At 33.9% G+C, this 20546-nt stretch overlaps 1 protein-coding gene across 4 annotated transcripts in view; it reads left to right on the top strand.

The window, feature by feature from the left end:
- Positions 1-20546, top strand: part of Dmd (dystrophin) — a 2099091-nt gene that overhangs the window by 659655 nt on the left and 1418890 nt on the right. For all 4 annotated transcript variants that reach the window (XM_047536255.1, XM_047536256.1, XM_047536254.1 and 1 more), the window contains exon 17: positions 13323-13498. In XM_047536255.1, the coding sequence (XP_047392211.1) occupies positions 13323-13498 (176 nt within the window). The remainder of the gene's footprint in view (positions 1-13322; positions 13499-20546) is intronic.

The raw sequence follows: 20546 nt of genomic DNA, 5'->3' as shown, positions 1-20546 counted from the left end.
ATAATCATGTCACCAGCGAACAGGGATAGTTTGAGTTCTTCTTTTCCTATTCGTATCCCTTCAATTTCTTTGGTTTGTCTAATTGCTCTGGCTGGAGGCTCAAGTACGATGTTGAATAGAAGTGGTGAAAGAGGGCATCCCTGCCTTGTTCCAGTTTTTAGGGGAAACGCTTTCAGTTTTTCACCATTTAGAATGATATTGGCCATGGGCTTAGCGTAGATGGCCTTTATAATGTTAAGGAATGTTCCTACTACCCCAATTTTTTCTAGTGTTTTGAGCATGAAGGGATGCTGTATTTTATCGAATGCTTTTTCTGCATCTATTGAAATAATCATGTGATTCTTAACTTTAAGTCTGTTGATATGGTGAATGACATTTATTGATTTCCAAATGTTGAACCAACCTTGCATCCCTGGGATAAAACCCACTTGATCGTGGTGCACTATCTTTTTAATATATATTTGTGTGCGATTTGCTAAAATTTTGTTGAGAATTTTTGCGACGATGTTCATTAAGGATATTGGTCTGAAATTTTCTTTCCTTGATGTGTCTCTGTCTGGTTTAGGTATCAGGGTCATATTGGCTTCATAGAATGAGTTTGGGAGGGTTCCCTCCTCTTCTATTTCATGGAATACTTTGAGGAGTATTGGAATGAGCTCTTCTTTAAAGGTTTTGTAGAACTTGGCTGAGAACCCATTTGGTCCAGGACTTTTCTTTGTTGGTAGGCTTTTGATGACCTCTTCTATTTCATTGCTCAAAATTGGTTTATTTAAGTTGTGTATGTCCTCCTCGTTCAGTTTAGGTAATTCATATGTCTCTAGAAATTTGTTGATGTCTTCGAGGTTTTCTGTTTTGTTGGAGTATAGATTTTCAAAATAGCTTCTAATTATGTTTTGTATTTCACTCGTGTCTGTTGTGATGTTTCCTTGTTCATTCCAAATTTTAGGAATTTGAGTTTTCTCCCTCTTTCTCTTTGTTAGTGTGGCTAAGGGTTTATCAATTTTATTTATTTTTTCAAAGAACCAACTATTTATTTTGTGAATTTTTCCAATTGTTTCTTTTGTTTCGATTTTGTTGATTTCGGCTCTGATTTTAACTATTTCCTGTCTTCTACTACTTTTGGTATTGGTCTGCTCTTCTTTTTCTAGGGCTTTGAGCTGTAGTGTTAAGTCGTTTATTTGTTGATTTCTACTTCTTTTTTTGAATGCGCCCCATGAAATAAATCTTCCTCTAAGTACTGCTTTCTTAGTGTCCCAGAGATTTTGATATGATGTGTCTTTGTTCTCGTTTACTTCTAAGAATTTTTTTATTTCCCTCTTGATGTCTTCTGTTATCCATTCATCATATAATAGTGTATTATTTAGTCTCCAGGTATTGGAGAAGTTTCTGTTTTTTATTCTGTCATTTATTTCTAATTTCAATCCATTATGATCTGATAGAGTACAAGGTAGTATCTCTATCTTCTTGTATTTGCTAACAGTAGCTTTGTGGCATAAAATATGGTCTATTTTAGAGAAGGATCCATGTGCTGCTGAGAAGAAAGTGTATTCGTTCTTTGTTGGATGGTATATTCTATATATGTCCGTTAAGTCTAAATTGTTGATTGTGTTATTGAGATCTATGGTTTCTTTATTCAATTTTTGTTTGGATGATCTATCCAGTGGTGAGAGAGGTGTGTTAAAATCGCCTAGTATTATTGTGTTGTGGTCTATTTGATTTCTGGAATTGAGAAGGATTTGTTTGACGTATGTGGATGAGCCAATGTTTGGGGCATAAATATTTATGATTGTTAGGTCTTGCTGATTTATGCTTCCCTTAAGCAGCATGTAATGTCCTTCTTTATCCCTTCTGACTAGTTTTGGCTTGAAGTCCACATTATCTGAAATGAGGATGGATACTCCAGGTTTTTTGCTGTGTCCGTGTGCATGATATGTTTTTCCCCATCCTTTCACCTTTAGTCTATGGGTATCTCTTTCTATGAGATGAGTCTCTTGCAGGCAGCATATTGTTGGATTTTTCTTTTTTAATCCAATCTTCCAGTCTATGTCTTTTGATTGATGAGTTCCGGTCATTAACATTCAGGGTTATTATTGTGATATGATATGTATTCCCAGTCATTTGACTCATATTTATTTTTGACATGATTTGGTTTCTCCTTTATTTGGCTATTCCTTTAGGCTAGCACCTCCTGTTGCTGATTTGCAGCGTTGTTTTTCATCTCTTCCTCATGGAATATTTTGCTGAGAATGTTCTGTAATGCTGGCTTTCTTTTTGTAAATTCCTTTAGCTTTTGTTTCTCATGGAAGGATCTTATTTCATCGTCAAATTTGAAGGTAAGTTTTGCTGGGTATAAGATTCTTGGTTGGCATCCATTTTCTTTCAGTGCTTGGTAAATGTTTTTCCAGGCCCTTCTAGTTTTAGGGTCTGGATTGAAAAATCTGCTGATATTCTTATTGTTTTCCCTCTGAATGTAATTTGATTCTTTTCTCTCGCGGCCTTTAAAATTCTGTCTTTGTTTTGTATGTTAGGTATTTTCATAATAATGTGCCTTGGTGTGGGTCTTTTGTAGTTTTGTATATTTGGAGTTCTATAAGCCTCTTGTACTTGGTTTTCCATTTCATTCTTCAGATTTGGGCAATTTTCTGATATTATTTCATTGAATAGATTGTTCATTCCTTTGGTTTGTTTCTCTAAGCCTTCCTCAATCCCAATAATTCTTAAATTTGGCCTTTTCATGATATCCCATAATTCTTGCAGATTCTGTTCATGATTTCTTACCATCTTCTCTGTTTGGCCAACTTTGTTTTCAAGATTAAATAATTTGTCTTCAACGTTTGAGGTTCTGTCTTCCAGGTGTTCTATCCTATTGGTTATGCTTTCTATGGAGTTTTTAACTTGGTTTATTGTTTCCTTCATTTCAAGTATTTCAGTTTGGTTTTTTTCAGTACCTCTAACTCTTTATTGAAATGATCTCTTGCTTCCCGTATTTGGTCTTTTAACTGTTGATTGGTGCGATCATTTAATGCCTGCATTTGCTCTTTCATCTCCTCCTTCAATGCCTGCATTTGCTCTTTCATCTCCTCATTTGCTTCCCTGATTCTTTTAATTATGTACATTCTGAACTCCCTTTCTGACATTTCTTCTGCTGTGCTGTCATTGGGTTTTATTGATGTAGTGTCTAGGTTTGTTTGGGACATTTTCTTCCCTTGTTTTCTCATATTGGTCAGCTGTCTATGGGACCCTGAGATATTGCAGATTTCCTCTATTGGCTTATAGTGTCCCGGTAGATTTCCAGTGTATCACCTCCCAGCCTTCAGTAGCCAGATATCTTGGAGGAATTTGATAATGCAGTGCATCCAAAGAAAGCTGCCCCTAGCCCCCTACTGGTTCCAGGGTTTGGAGCTGGCTCTGTGCAGAAATGCTCTCACTGGGGGCCTGCACCGTGCAGCTGGCCGTGTGGGGGGAGCCCACCGCCGGAGTGTGGAAGGCTACCTGGGGAAGACTCTAGCTGCCCTGTCCTATTCTGATAAGCCACCCTTATCTGTGCCTGCTGCCCAGGCCAAGTTTCGCCCAGTGGGGGAGACTCACCCCGTGACTCTATTTTTGTCCAAGTCTCTTAATGCCTCCCCTTCTTGAGTGCTGGGTTCTGGAGCGACTGGAGATGCAGTCACCCTCTAGGCCGCCATCTTGGATTGCCCCGTGGAAAGAGCCTGTGGCCGGAGTGGGCAGAGCCGCCTGGAGAAGTCTCTGGCTGCCCTGCCCTGATCCCAGAGGCTGCTTGCATATTGAAGCTCTCCGTTGGCTCGGGGACTTGTGGCTGGCTCTATGTAGAAAGGCTCTCCCTGGGCGGTCTGCTCCGAGAAGCTAGCCTTGAGAGGCACCTCCCACCGCAGGGGTCCAGGCTGCTTGGGGAAGTCTCTGGCTGCCCTGTCCTGATCCCTGCAGCTGCTTGCGGGCCGGAGAACACCGGGCTGGCTCCAGGACTTGGAGCTTGTTCTGATCAGAAAGGCTCTCACTAGGGGGCCTGCTCTGAGAACCTGGAGAAGCTGGCTGTGTGGGCGGGGCCCACCGCTGGAGTGCGCAGGGCTGCCTGTGGAAGACTCTAGCTGCCCTGCCCTGCTCTGATAAGCCACCTCTATCTCGGTCTGCCACCCGGCCGAGCTTTACCCAGTGGGCAGACTCACCCGTGGCTCTATTTCAGTCCGAGTCTCTTAATGCCTCCCCTTCTTAACTCCTGGGTTCTGGAGCAACTGGGGGTGCAGTCACCCTCTGGTCTGCCATCTTGAATCGCCCCGTGGAAAGAGCCTGAGTCCGGAGTGGGCAGAGCCACCTGAAGAAGTCTCTGGCTGCCCTGCCCTGATCCCAGAGGCTGCTTGCGGATCGAAGCTCTCTGTTGGCTTGGGGACTTCTCCATTGTTTTATATTATAATGGCATTTGCTAATTGATCACTATTCATAACTCAATGCCATGCATACACACTTACTAAAACAATGATCTCATTCAATAGATTTTAGGTAGATATCTCCTTTGTTGTGAGACATGTACAAGGAATTTGTTTTTCTGAGACTTGATATTTGATAAGCAGCACTTAGGAAACACTTATTGAAAGATGAACAAAGGAAATTGGAGGTGTTAACTTCTATAAATACAATTATAAATGTTAATCAGCCATATGATTTCATTCCCTGTTGAATTTTCCTTTTAAACCCAAACTCATGTAAAAATTAAAGAAATATGAGACTTGATCACAATCATTTCTCATATAATTAAGTGATACTAAAATCCATTTTTTATCTAATTTATTTTAGCAATTAATTGTCCTAATAGTAATTTTACTACTACGTCATGTTTTGTTATTATATATGATCTGCCTATGGTTACTTTTCAGTTTTGCAATATCACTGGTATTTATGCAATAAATACATGAGGCATTAGTAAATTTGTAACTTATAACTCAGTGATGATGTTTTTCCAATACATAGTTATTGATCCCATAGGTTATTGCTGCAATAAAAGGGATAGAAACTATGTGAACTATTGGTATTATTTGGTAAAGTTTTTTTAAAATGCATTCCTTTTAATACATTTGTGGAGGTGTAACTGCAACACTGTAGGTCATGTCTGGTTCACTTGTACCATATTTAGATGTTCTCAGACTTCAGTGTGCATGATAATCATCTGGGGAACAGATTAAAATGCATATTCTCAGTAGATCCTGGGAAGGACCCAGGAATACATTCCTTTAAGAAGCCTTTTGATACAGACTGCATGTATACCATATTTCACCGCATGATTGTTGCAGATTTTATGGCATTTTTTTTTCTAAAAATTGGGGTGCATGCATTATGTGAAGTTTTTTTTTTTTAAAGAAAAAATTGTGCTGGTATTAAAAATCATTTATTGCTCAAATGTCTTTGTTGCAACATTACCATTCACAGGATACTAGTGAATATATACTAATGTGAGATTATATGGTAAAATATATTATAAACACTGATTAACAAAGGTAATGACATACTTATCCACCCCTGCCTTCTGGTTTTTCACAATGGTGGCTAAAATGGGAAAAGGGAGACTTTATTGGAGATGCGGTACTAAAAGAAACTCATTCCTTTGGAATGGTACTAATTTTCCATGAGGGTTGTATATATTTCTTCAGTGTGTTACTGATTTGATTATTCTAGTTGGTGGAAAAAGTATTAGAAACCTTATTTTTAATGACCTAAGAGTTATGAGACCAGTACGTAGGCAATTTACTTAACCTTTTATTCAGCAATTAAGCAGTACTAGCTTTGATTCGTGTAGTTCTTCACAAAATTATGTTCACCATACATTATAGCATGTATCTGTTCTGCTTGTTCACTGGAATATGATGAGAATAAAACAAAGCAATAGAAATAAGATCATTTTTGAGAGAAGAGAAAAGGTGATCCTAATACATATGTCATACTGATTAGTGAGTCTGCAGGCCTGTGGTTCACCATCAATTTTTTCAGACAGTTATATGTTCCTATACCAGACCAGGAAACAGATAAATGAACCTAAGCAAGTTGTTTCCTAGAACACTGAAGTCTGACCTTTCATGAGCTCATGTCTTAAGTTTATCCTCATTGAATTTCTCCCAAAATGTACCATCCATATCTTTGCCAATCCATATCTTCATTGGGGTTATTGAATTCCTAGGAAGATAGAAATGAAGCTGCCCAGGGAAAGAGAAATTAAAGGAAGATAGAGAGACAAGGAAGAAAGATTGATAATTTACAGTAAAAAAAAAAAGCAATTGATTTTCTTTTGTGAATGTCAAATTGAGCTCCATCAAAATTACATTTATGTAATTCTAAGAATATTAGGGTGAGGTGGTGGCTTTAAAGAACAAAACTCACTTATGTGCCTTTTCCCCCTTATATTTGTGAGGGAAAATATCAGTCTCATTAATGACTACTCAAACTTTATACCTAGATTTTTTTAAAGACTTTTAAATGATTGGTGAAAAAATGAGCCAAGTTTGGATAATAATTTTAAACTCATAATAGTTAAACCTTGTTATTGTGAGGTAAGGTATAGGAATTGTGACTGAGAGAGAGGACAAGGCATCTGATTGTTCACATATAAAGAACATTGTGTGCCTATGACTCTGACAGCTATTCAGGTCAAAGCTTTGAGGGATTTTGACCTTATGAAGCAGTTGCATGGCAAGAGATCAAAGCATGATTAAAATGAGCTGTGAGGGCTGCTCTCCTGCATTTTAAAGTCAGGTTTGGCTTCAATAATACCTGGACACAAGCTGAGGATGTTAAACTTGATGAGAAGGCAGTTCAAGAAAATAGAAATGCTTTGTTTCTGAATGTTGGATGGATAGTAACTCTTGTTATGTGGATATTAATAGGGGAAATGAGGGCAAATGAAAAATACCCTGGGTTGACTTCTGTAAAAGTTCAAATGATCCTATGCCTCTCCTTTTTTTTTTAATAAATATACTTGTTGAGACTTGCCATGACACTAAATAATATACTTTATCTTAATTATAATTATGAAATATGATAGCAATCCATTTTAATATAGGAAAATAAAATATAATTTAAGTGATTTGAAACCTTGTACCCATCTAAATGAAATCTCATATACTGTGTAAAGAACATATGATTATTTTATAATTCATTATGATAATTTATATTAAAGTTGAATATGGGCATCTTAGATATAAAATATTTATCTTTCCAGGTAAGTCTGAAAGTTTTATAGTTTTGTGACATTTTAGCAAAGGAAATATCTCCTTTCTTGGGAATAAGGAAAATTCTATTACTTGAATAACTTTTAGGATCTCATTCCCATTTTGTAAATATGGGAATAGCTACATGGCTACTGACCAATTTTGCAGTATTCTCAACTATGAGCAAAAATATCTTAAAACAAATATACTCAGAATTCCCCTCAACTTGAACATGAATATTTATGTTCATGCTGTGTGTTTCTGTGCTTACACTCATGATACCCAATGAGGAAATATGATCATTAGATTTGTATATACCTATTGTATATCATTTATGTCCTGCTGAATGATTTAAACCCTTGACAGACACATCACTAATGGAAAGCATGGCTGGATATGATAAGCCAGTGATTTTCATTATTGCCAGATGCTGATAGAAGGATGCAGTATATGAAGGTGGAAATTTATTTGCCTTTTTTTTCTAAGTCAATTCTTATTTTTTAAAGATTTTAATTTTTACTTGTGACAAAATATTTTATATTCACATTCTGGCTATATCCATTCAAAGCATTCATTAGACTGTATCCATTCTCAAAGCATTCATTAGTTTGAAGACTTATTGATATATGTGATGTAGTTACAATTGGTTTGCCTCTATTCATTTTTTGTTAGTAATTTTACTTAAAATACTCGAAACCTTTCAGTTGACAGCCCTTTTTAGTCATTCCTGAAAACTCTCTAAACCTTAAAAGTCTGCTGCCAATTAAAAAAATGTTTTTATAAAAAGTAGAATTAAAGCAAAATTCCCTCACTTATTTTAGGAATCCATCTCATTGAAATCTATGGATTGACTACTTTGACTTGTAGAATATACTTTCGTTCATTTATCAGGGTGTAATTTTATTAGAAATATTTGAAATTAGAGTTCAAATTACTTTGGAAATTAATTGTACCCTTTCACTACCTCCAACTATAGTAAGTATTCAGAATGGGCCTTCTATAGCAGTGCAATATATTTATGTTGTTAATTTATTATCTACAACAATATAAAACACTGTGAAAATTTAATACAGTAAGGCTGAGTTAACTCTTAGAACATCTCCTTCTCTATTTATAAAATGAAAATTTGAGGACAAACAGATATCTATAGGGTCCTCATAATCCTAAATGTCTTATGTTTCTATTTCCTTGAAATTTTGTACAAAACTCTGGATTACTGATGGTATTCCAACTGTCTCCACTATATCAACTTCAGAGGTAGTTGGACAATGACTATGAAAATAAAATCCTCTTCCTATTTAAAATAGACTGACCTCAGAAATTATATTTCACTCTTGAATATGTAATTAATATGGCATAAGGATATAATACTAAGCATCCATATGATACATTCACTATCTACTGATAATAAATGAAATAACATGTGAAAAAGATGCAAGTTCTTTTCCTAACCACGTACCTGATAATATTCATCACAATTTACAGAATATATTTCATTACTTCCATGTCAGATGGTATGTAGAAGAAGGTCAGGTGGATGAGGAAAAAGTAAATTACATTGCTTTTGAATTTTTGCAGGTGCAGTTAATTTATAAGGTTGTTGAAATTCTGTATTTAGTATGAATCCAGAAGCCAAGATGTATGTCTTCCTTCTGACACATTTTATACTAAAGATAATTTGAAGTGAGGAACAAAATATATAAAATGGAAGAGACAGTTTTACAGAATGAACCTTCTTAATTATCCTATATTTTATTTCAAAGGGAAGAATGATTTCTTTTATGATGTCTTCTGAGTATTTGACTCTAATTGTGCTCATGATTCCAATGTCAGTACCTATTCAAGTAGTTTTATTGCCTTATTATCAATATCATAACAGGACAGTAATTAATATTAAAAATTAGTTACCAAACTACTGTCATGAACTTTAGCATGTATTGTATGCTACACTTACTTATGGCACTTGCTCTGTACTCTTTCACAAAAACAGAGTATTTTATAACCTTGTGCTTAATAACAACCTTCTTTGTAAGCACCTGATCTTTTATCCCAAGATTTTCCCACAGCTCAGTATATAAATCTTTTCCATTGCTTAGAGATATGAATCTTAACACCATCAGATTTTTATGCCTTGTGCTAACATGTTTGTCAAGATACTTTTGAGCTTGGTTAACAATTATCAGCTAAGGATGTTGCTATGATTGTGAAGTATGTTTTAAAGTGTACAAGTAAAATCCATACTGATTAAACATAAATGGACACTCAAAATTTATGTATGTATACATATATGTAAATATGTGTATACATAAACATGTATATACACATACATATACACATATGCATATATACATGAGTATTAATTACACATTCATATGAAACTTTCCTGAATCTTTGAAACTTTGCTTGTAAAAGTGACATTTTGTAGGAAATGTTTTGTGTTTCAATTTGGAAACTAAAAATAATACAGAAATGTATGGTACACACTGTAAATTATTCCAGTGTTTATATCTTCCATTGTTTACTCAATAGAATCATGCAAACATTTTCCAAAAGCATTGAAAGAGTAGAAAAATGTATACTTTATTGCATTCATATACCATAATTTACTTAAACCATTGCCTACTGACTTAATGTTGTTTCCATTATTTTACTGTTAAAAGTAGCCCAATGAACAGGGAAAAATGTTATATACAGCCTTCAGCAACAAAATAAATTTAAATGTTAAGATGCTGATGGAGGGAAATCTTCTAACATTTCAAAAGAAATTTCATTGATTATGTTCAGTGCATGTAGTTATTTTGCATAGTGAAAATTTTCATGTGGCACTCATTTCAAAATTATCTTTGTGTTTATTGCCTTCCCTGCTAAACCATAAAATTCCTAAAGGCAAAGATCTATTTCTAAATGCCTTTCAATGAATACATGTTCAACCTTATTGGGATTTAATTGAAACATTATGGTTTAGGTGTTGGATAGGTTATAGAACTTTAGATTGCTTTGAATGAAGATGGTGTCCAAAGCCAGGAAACATTGGTTTTGAAGTATCAATTATATAAAGCTAGTTCTAGCAAGTAACTGACACTATATAACTTGGGAATGAGATTAGAATTGTGAATATCAGGCTTCAATTTTTTAAAACTGTCATATAGAAAAAAATACTTAATTTCTTCTCTATTCAAAGTTCAAACCAGACTTAAACTGGAGGAAGTCACAAGACTTCCATGAGTTGTTAAAACCTTTGCCAGTGGGAAATTTTGCTGCCATACTAAGGAAAGCATTGTCAACTTCAGAGAGTAGCAAATCTTACATTAAGCCGGAAGTTATGTTAAATGGCCTCCATAATTCCTCTCCTGTCTATATTTGTAATGATTCTAACTCATAATTGAGCATTTAGAGTCAATTACTAAAAGCCATGGGGAAATTTAGTGTATGACCAATTATTTTATATTCTGATTATAAGAGAAGGTTATGAGAATAGTTATTAATTTGTTATATATAATGATTTCAACCTTGTATTTACAGGGTCAGTATATAGTTTTTTTAAAATTTCTCTATCCCAAAAGAAATGAAATAGTATTTTCAAGTATAATGTTGTAGAGTATAGAACAATTCTAGATCCATGTCTTGCTAATGGTCTATTAAAATGATTATTTTTTTCTTTTCATAAGATTTCATATCTTCTTAAATGTAATTTGGTATATATTATATTGTCATTTACCTTTTCTATACCCTCCATACATATATCTATCCAATTTATTAATACTTAGCAATAAGAAAATATTACTAATATTACAGGAAATAATTTAAAAACTAAATATTCAATAGCAAAAATGTTATGTAAGATGATATAACTGTAGAAGAAATAGTTTATAGTTTCAGAATCTGCATTCTGCTGCCTATACATTCAAAATTAAATAATTTCCTAATCTGAAAAATATTCTCTTCTAGCAGTCATTATTTGCAAATAAGAGTATGCTCATATTTAAAAAATATTACAATAAAATGCTCTTGGAATCCCAATATAAACTACATTGTTTTTTGACTACAAGTGATTAAATTTGTTCATGTTATGGTCATTTTGTGTTGGATGCAAGTATGTTGTTTATATTTTAAGCATTTTAAAAAACAGTTGCTTTCTCCTTTTATGTTGAGATAATATATCATGAGGCTATATAATTGAAGTTGCTTGAAGCTCACTGATTGATTCTGAATAATGACTATGAAAATCTATGAGAAGATAAAATGGGTGCTTAGCACATGTAGCAATTAAGTATCTCTTATTGTCCTTTTGTTGGTAGCCTAAATAGGTTATCAAAATAGAAATTCCTCAGTCCTTCACCTATGTAAACCTGTGGTTTGTATAAAGGGTAGTATGTTACCAATATATATGTCAAAGCAATTTTTCCATGGAGTACTAGCAAAGGAATTCATTCCTTCACTACTAATTGCCAATTTGTAAACTAAAATAACAAAACCCTGGGACTTTCATCATTTCTTCCCCCTGAAGGGATCAGTCATCATTGGATGAGGTAGGGAGGTTACTCTAAACCCTCCCCATATCTCTTGAAGTTCAGAAAAATCAGTAAAACTAATCTTGACCCCAGTCAGATTATTGGCCCTATGCTTATAACTTAAAGCAGATCTAATGCAGGACTTCTATTGTATCCTTGGAAACAGATCTTCCAAATAAGTCGGATTACAAGAAGGGTAATATCCCAGAGGTTACTTTATAGTCATAATATGAGAGCATTATGAGTCAAACAATTGTTAATGAAGGAAGGAGTGTCAGGTCATTATACAACTTCTCAGTGCTGCGTATTGAGATGATGACTGCCCATGTTTGTGCCACAAATCATATTATTCCAAAGGTGGATGAACTATGCCCCCTCAAAAAAAAAAAAAAAACTGGAAAATGAGCATGATTATAAACTGAATCTCTAATGATGAATCTGGAATCTCAAATATTTGAACATAGTCACTAATTTAAAACAAGAATATTAGCATTTGAGTAATACTGATCATAAAAACATGTATGGAATAATAGATACTTTGTTTAACTTTTTATAGGAATTTTAAAAGACCTTTCTTGTGTTTGATTAAAATAATTTATTTAAAATTGTGTAATGGGGGAAGGAAGGACTGTATAGAGGGAAAAGAGGGATGGGAGGGGTGGGGGAAGGGGGAAAAATAACAGAATGAATCAACCAACATCACCCTATGTAAATTTATGATTACACAAATGGTATGCCTTTACTCTATGTACAGAGAAACAACATGTATCCCATTTGTTTACAATAAAAAAAAAGAAAAAAAAATTGTGTAACAAAATATTCATTCTACCTGATAATCAAAACTATTTTATAAACCATTTTATGTATTTCTTGGTTTTGTACATTTGTTTATATCCAGGGGTTATTTTTATTTTTAATACAGTTTTTTTTTATTAGTGTATAGTGTTGGGGTTCATTTTACCATAAGCATACAAAGTATGCAATATAATTTGCTTCACTTCAGTCCTTAGTACTTTCCTTTTCTTCGTTCTCCTGTCCCCTCTTCCATTTTCTCTGCTCTATTGGTCTTCATTCTATTTATAGCTTTTAAAATATATATATGTGAAATTCACTGCAGTATATTCATTTATGTATATAGGATAGTTTTGTCAATTTAATACCTCCAGTATTTTCATTTTAAATTATTAAAAATCTATTAGTAAACCTCTGCAATGTGCTATGTGTCAGAATTTGCATTCAGCTACTTGAGTAAAATTTTTGTAAATGTAGTAAACACTTTAAAACAACATGGGCATTAAATATCAGAATAACATCCTAAATTTTTCTCCTTTGCTCCTTTATTTCCTATACTTTGACCAATAAATTTAAGAGGCACTTAATTTACTTCTGGTTTTGAGATTTCCTTGCTTTGTTGTTTTAGTCAACATAGTAAAATCAGATAAAAGAATTTGATTTGGGTTCAATATGGTGCTATTTTGATCTGAAGGTCAATCTACCAACAAGCAGGAACAGTTTCTCATTATTTTCCTTCACTACTCCAAGCAGTCTTTACTGAAGTCTTTCAAGCCATGTCTAACCTCTGTTTCAATACTTCTCACAGATTTCACAGACTGTCATCACCACTCAGCCATCACTAACACAGACAACTGTAATGGAAACGGTAACTATGGTGACCACAAGGGAACAAATCCTGGTAAAGCATGCCCAAGAGGAACTTCCACCACCACCTCCCCAAAAGAAGAGGCAGATCATTGTGGATTCTGAAATTAGGAAAAGGTGAGAGAGCATTTCATTCATGGCTTTACTCCTGAATGAAGATTCATTATTAAGCATGAAAACTCATTTAAAGCAGTTTTGACAGTGGCATTTTTGCTTAAACAATATTTCCAAGTCTTTGTGCCCATAATGCCAGTTAATTCAGTGAGAAGAATAATAAAGAAAGTTTTTAAAAATTTACCAAAGAAATCACTATCCAACAAAAACCGAATGCTTAATGGAAATGCTGTTTTCTGAATTAAAATAAACCACAGGCAACATACTGCAATGGATACATTTTAATCATAAAAGTATCATTTTTTTCTTATAAAGGGACTTAGTGTTCAGTACTTATTTTTGCATTAAGTTGTCTTTCTTGGAGTAATAGAAAGTGCATTTTCATGCAGAAGTATACCTCTAATACATGAGATCCATTCTGCTAGATTATGAGAACATAATGTCTCAAGCTGCACATCCTAAATCAGGAGTAATTACAGAACAGATTTCCTGTTCTTTGATATTTATAAAGTCTTATCTTGAAGGTGCTAGAATTTTTAACTGATCTTTTTATGGATATTTTCAACTAGATATTTTAGATAAGTTAGGTATTATGTAAATCTGTGGATATATTAAAATGATGGCAATGAAATTTCATAAAGGCAAAGCTAGCTTGAAAATTATAAAAATGGTACAATTTTCATTTCATTCCAGTTATTGTAATTCTAAGATTAAGAAAGAACATTGAAATATGCCTTATTTTTCTAAGCAGCATATGTTCAGGAATGCATGGAACACTTGACATTAGAATTTGCTTATACCAGGGAATAGAAGTATGGGAAGAACACATACCTAAAAATAGTGTGTCAGATGTTCTAAGCAAAGAAAAAGAAATATCTAGAAAAGTTATTTGAATATGTTATTTGGAACTCCTTTTATTCATAACTCATGACCTCCTTGTGATAATTGCAAAGTAAATCACTGGACCTTTTCTTCCTTGGTAGTATCTGCTTGGTGGAACAAATTCTCTAGTCTAGGGGTCAGCAAACTAAGGTCAGCAGGACAAATCCAGCCTGCCCATTTTGTATGGATCATGAGCTAATAATTGGTTTTACATTTTTAAAGGGTTGAAAATAACCACTAGAATAATATATTCTATAATATCACATAATTATGTAATATTTCATCACATGAATATTATGAAATTCAGATTTTAATGAATATAAGTGAAAATTCAATGGAACACAGCTGTATTTATTCAAACATGTTTGCTTTATGGTTGCTTTCACATTACAAAGCAGTATAGGAAGAACTGTAGCAAATTGTACGGTCCAAAGAGTGTAACATATTTACTATCTGACCCATCAGAAGGTAAAAAATAATTTTTGCTATGTCCTTTGCTTTGGTCAAATGTTTCTCAAACTGAATGTTAGCATTTAACTTTGGGCAACAAATTCCATGTATTCTACTCGTGATGGTAGTTTAGATATTAATGCTCATTGGTGGAGGAAAAAAATAATGGCACAAATAAATCAGTAAAACTTTTACTGAATTTGCTTTTTATTAATCCTAGTATGATATACATTCATTTATTTAATATCACATTAAATACTTGTCTATAGACAATGCTTAGTGGGCATGTGGATTATGAATATTTGGTAGCAGTCCAACTACTTTCCAACAGTTCTTCAAACTGAGTACAACCTAGATGCCTATTCCTCTGAATGCATTCAGAAATTGCCTTATACAGAAAGTAACAAAGCAAGTTGAACCGTCAGTCTGTTTTCCAAAGGCTTATTCTTGGTTCTTGTCTTGAGAATGTTAGAATGAGAATGTTGGTTAGAAAAGTTTATTCTTACATGTTTTGTTGTAGAAACATTTGCTGGTAGTGAAATACTTTGTTTCCTAAATTCTTTTTGTATCATATGTTCTTAGTAGTTATTGTAATTGCTGGAATTAGAGGTCCAATTGGGAATATAAAGATTCTTTAAATAAAAGCTAACACTTTGGAGGACTTCATCATGTGCTCAGCACTAGATTGTATGACTTAGGTACATACCATTTATTCTTTCCAATAACCCAAAATACATATGGCTATTATTAATTTACATACAACTATAGTGTACCTGAGCTAAAATATCAATTATGGAAGCTGGCTATAGAATCTGAACTGTGTAGTAAAATCACTCTTATGTATAGGACTAAGGTGATCTTATTTTTTTGGTTTGCCTGAAGCTACCTAAATATACCAATTGTTCCAATGTAGTTTTATTTAACACTTTCAAATGTGTCCTATTTTAGACAGCATAATCATATGGACAGTCTATCTTTGACTCTATATTGATGTATTTAGACTGAATAAAGGTAGCAAACATTTATAAACAAATAACTTCAGTAATTGCTAATTGTCTATAGGATGGAATCTGGTTAAAATACTCTAACAGTTAAAGAGGCAACATGGAAAATGATAGCTTATGTTAGCTAGTGTCCTGCTCTCATTTCTCGTGAGAACCATTACCATTTCATTGTGAATACAATAATTTTGACAATTTACTAAATTCATTTCTTCTAAATATCTTGTCATCTTTCAGTTTTTTGACACACTACCAGTCACCCCCTTACCATGCTTCACTTGACTTGTTTTTCTCTCTATCTAATTCCTGTGAGATTATCTCATAAATCCTTCTTTTTTGCCCTTCTGACTTTTTTATCTGAATTATCTCCTCTCATTGATTCAAATCTGGTTCTAAGTGACTGACTCCTATATAATATAGCTGTGCATTGACTGTCCCCCTCAAATTTCAAATTTATTTTTCTAAAGTTATGATTTGGGTATTACCACTTCTACACCCAGTTGTTGCCTCCAATTTCATTTTTATTGCCCCAAGTTAAACACACACTTGTATATTGCACACAAATTTTAGTTATAATTTATCACCTTGGTAGCTAAAGGAGTAGCAAATATTGGAAAAGTCATGGTTTTTTGGAATCAAAATTACTCAGGTTTGAAATTTGCCTGCTTTAATGACTAGTTTATGATCTCAGGAAAATTAATTAAGGTCATGCTTCAGATTCAATATTTTCACTTTATAAAACACTGAGGGTTAAGTATGAATCATTAGATGTGGGGCCTATAACAGAATAAGCGTCCAAAAATGCACTATGTATTTTGCTGGTCATTTGGTTATGGTAGAAGTGGAAGAGATGTTGGACTTAGTAGATGTGGAATTGATGGTGATGAAGGTGCAGGTACTAGAAGTGATGATGGTGGAGTTTGTGGTGGAGATGGTGAATATTTAGAATTGGTAAAAATAATCCCACAATAAATATTATCTCAAACTGTGTTAACTTTTCATTTCTGTGACCAAAATAACCGAGGAGAACAAATTACGGGAGGAAAGATTTATTTTGCCTCATGGTTTGAGGTCTCAGTCCATAGTCAGTGGACTCCATGACAGAAACATCATGGTGGAAGGGCACGACAGAGAAAAGCTGCTCTTTTCATTGCGACCAGGTATATGTGTGTGTGAGTGTGTATACACATAGGAGAGATGCCAGGGATACCAGGGATAGTATAGTGCACATGGGCCCAGTGACCTAATTCATTCAGCCATGCCCCATCTATCTACAGTTATTACACAGTAGTGCATTCAACTTATTAATCCATCAAATGGATTAATCCACTGATGAGTTTAAGCTCTCAAATTTATTCATATGTTGGAAGTCCCACCTCTGAACCTTGCTGCATTGGGGACCATGTTTTCAACACGACCTTTTAGGGTACATTCCAGATCAATACCATGACACAAACTTAAAAAAATATATCAAATATCTTCTAGTTTTCTTTTTCAAATCAGAATATACTACCAACTTCTCCAGCTCTGTTGACCTCTTTCTCTTCTTACTTATTATTATTATACCATAATGTTGGACAGATGCCATCATTTCAGTTATTTTCTGATCATTGTAAGTGCCAACTCTATAACATAAGCCTTTTACCTGACTATGATAAGGCTTCTCCCCCTTTCTAATTAATCTTCCTAAAATTAATTTATCATATTGCCTTCATGTTGTCACTTCAGATGTGAAATGCCCATATTTTAGTTGGTTCCAAAATAACAAAATAAACCACAAAACAAGTTTATGTCTGGTTTCTCCAAGAGCTCTCCACTTCTACCAGCACATTACATTACATTCATTTTGGTATATGTTTTAATGACATTCACACAAAATTTCTCAACACCAACTACAATATAGAAATTCTATTATACTTACATATATTTTACTTAGACTTCATTATACTTAATACCACACATGTAATAAATAACCAGTAAATATTTGTTGAAAGAGTGAATGGCAGAGTTCAACTAATTGAAGTAACTATTATTTAACATTCTAATATCATTTAAGAATTTTACCTAGATCCTCATGAAAGTTTAAAAATAAATACATGGTAATTTTAGTATTCTTTAATAATTCTAATTTTACCCATTAGGATATCATTATTTACTCAAAATTATTAAGGGATTTAAAATTCAACTTTGTACTACAGTATAGTTTCTTAATTATCTGGGTTGCATTTACTTGATTCCTTAATAATAATATAGTTTCTACATATGTAGTATTTAATGTATAAATTGTGCTTTTTATACTAAGAATTATAAACATCTTTGATTTTGAGTCATAAGGTAATTATTTCTAACACTAAATTATCCTGTAGTTCAGTGATATTATTTTACATATAGGTAATTAGCAGAGTATGGAACTCAGACTATATTAAAAGTGGATCTATTATCTAGTTAATAGACATTTATCCAGGAGATTAGTTCTTAATCATGTAACACTTATTTTAAGAGATTTTTCACAAAAGTTTTCATTTACATTTTTCTACCAACCAGGTGAAACCAATGGCAAATTGAATAGTTTTCTAAAAGTAAATGCCAGCTCAAGATCATTTCCACAAGTAAAGTGTTAATAAATGAGCATCTTTGGCCTCAAGGATATTCCTGAGGCATTTAGAAATACCTAAATTCTCATGTCTTTTTCACATCTCCAGAACAAGAGTATGAGTTTGCTTTCTTTGGCCCTGTCCTACATTCATACTAATTGATAGGATAAATTGGCAGGACTACAGACCTAAAATATTCTTTTATATATTTTTTTTTCAGTTGTTTTTTATGTTGTTGTCCTTTACTTTTTTTTCGGGGAGTAGGGTACCAGGGATTGAACTCAGGGGCACTCAACCACTGGGCCACATCCCCAGCCCTATAGAGACAGGGTCTCACTGAGTTGCTTAGTACCTCACCTTTGCTGAGGCTGGTTTGAACTGTGGATCCTCCCACGTAGGCCTCCCCAGCTGCTGGGATTACAGGTGTGCATCACCAGCCAGGCTGTTGTTTTCTTTTTATGGCTGCGGTCCAGATCAGATTAATGTCACATCCCTGGAAAAACTGATAAGTACAAGATAAACATTATTTTTTGCAATTTTATGATATTCATGCCTAAAACATTATTATTTTAACTTGGATCCCCAAATTAAAATCTAGAAGACATACTTTAAAATAGCAACTTGTTTGGAGAATCAAATGATTAATCTATGAGCTACTTTTAAAAAAAAGTTTCTATAATAAATTGATCCTAAAATACCTGGGGTTTTAGCCCCTCTAATGACATTTTGCTCTTTGGCACAGCCCAGAAAAACAAAACATTTTAGATGATTTACTTCTTTTTTCCTAAGGAGACTAGACTTGTCCCGATTACAGGTTAATTGAGGTCGAGAAAGGTTAAATAACTTGCTTGCAGTTGCAAAATAAGGACTAGTGCTGAGTCTCCTCATTTCCATTCTAGTGTTCTAGCTACAAAACCTTGTTTTTTAATGTATTATAGTTAAATGACCTTGATCATAAACTTAAATTTTATTTAGAACCTATTTTTTGTAAAGAATAGAAACCTACATACTATCTTCAGATCCTCCAAGAGATAATTATCATTTTAATGTTTTAAAAATTATTTTGTTACATAAGTCAAGAATAAGTCTATAACTATGATTTGTATGTGAATTCTAGAGACAAACTAAGGGACCAGTGAATACTTACAGAAGGGATACTGAAAGTGCAATGTGTGAAACAGCAATAACACTTGGAATCTTGTTTGAAATACAGATTTGGGGGGTCCTCTCCAAACCTGATATATCAAAAATTCTGCTAGTGGGCCAAGGAAACTTTTACAATCTATGCAGTCATTCTGATACACCATCAAGTTTGAGAACACATGCATAAGAACAGTAGTTCTCATACTTGAGGATGCATCAAAGTCACCTAGAGGTTTTATTAATAGACAGCCTCAGGACCCCCACCAAATTTTCTGATGGTTGGTCTGGGGTGGAACACTAGAATTTTAATTTCTAACAAGTTCCAGCATGATGGTGGTGCTGCTGGTTCAGGGTCAATATTTTGAAAATCAGTTCAGTAGGGAGATCAGCAGTTCTGTTACAACCTGACCCGTTATTTACTTCCTCCACACCAGACCCAATATAGGGACCATCTTCTCTAGCTGGGCAAAGTGATGTCATTGTCCCATATTTTGATTCCTTTCCTGCTTTATGTTGCAATGATCTATTCAGATGACTGTTTCATCCACTAGATACAAAGCTTCCCTGACCGGGAATCCATATTTATTCCTAATCTGGTGTGGGATCCTCTATATAGTTGATGCCTAATGGGTGTTTTTTCAACATGAGGAAAATGTTTTGGTGTTCTGTTACACAGTAGGGTGTCCACAGTTAGCAATAATGTATATTTCAAAATAGGTAGAAGAGAGAATCCTACAAATAAATTAAAAATATTTGAGGTGATGGATATGTTAATTATCCTGATCTGATAATTGTACAATGTATAAATACATTGCAACAGCAATTACACCACACAATATGGACAACCAGTATGTCTATTAAAAATTTAAAGAAATGCGGTATAATGGGAACTGGTCCTATGAGATTCTACATATAGCTCTGAATGTCTAGCTATTGCAGCTGTATGGAAATGTACTCTTTCAGATGTAAGGCATAAAAAGA

This window comes from Sciurus carolinensis, chromosome X (genome assembly GCF_902686445.1).
Source record: "Sciurus carolinensis chromosome X, mSciCar1.2, whole genome shotgun sequence".
Classification (NCBI taxonomy): domain Eukaryota; kingdom Metazoa; phylum Chordata; class Mammalia; order Rodentia; family Sciuridae; genus Sciurus; species Sciurus carolinensis.
Note: the sequence above shows the minus strand (reverse complement) of the source record. Positions and strands in the feature narration are given on the sequence as shown.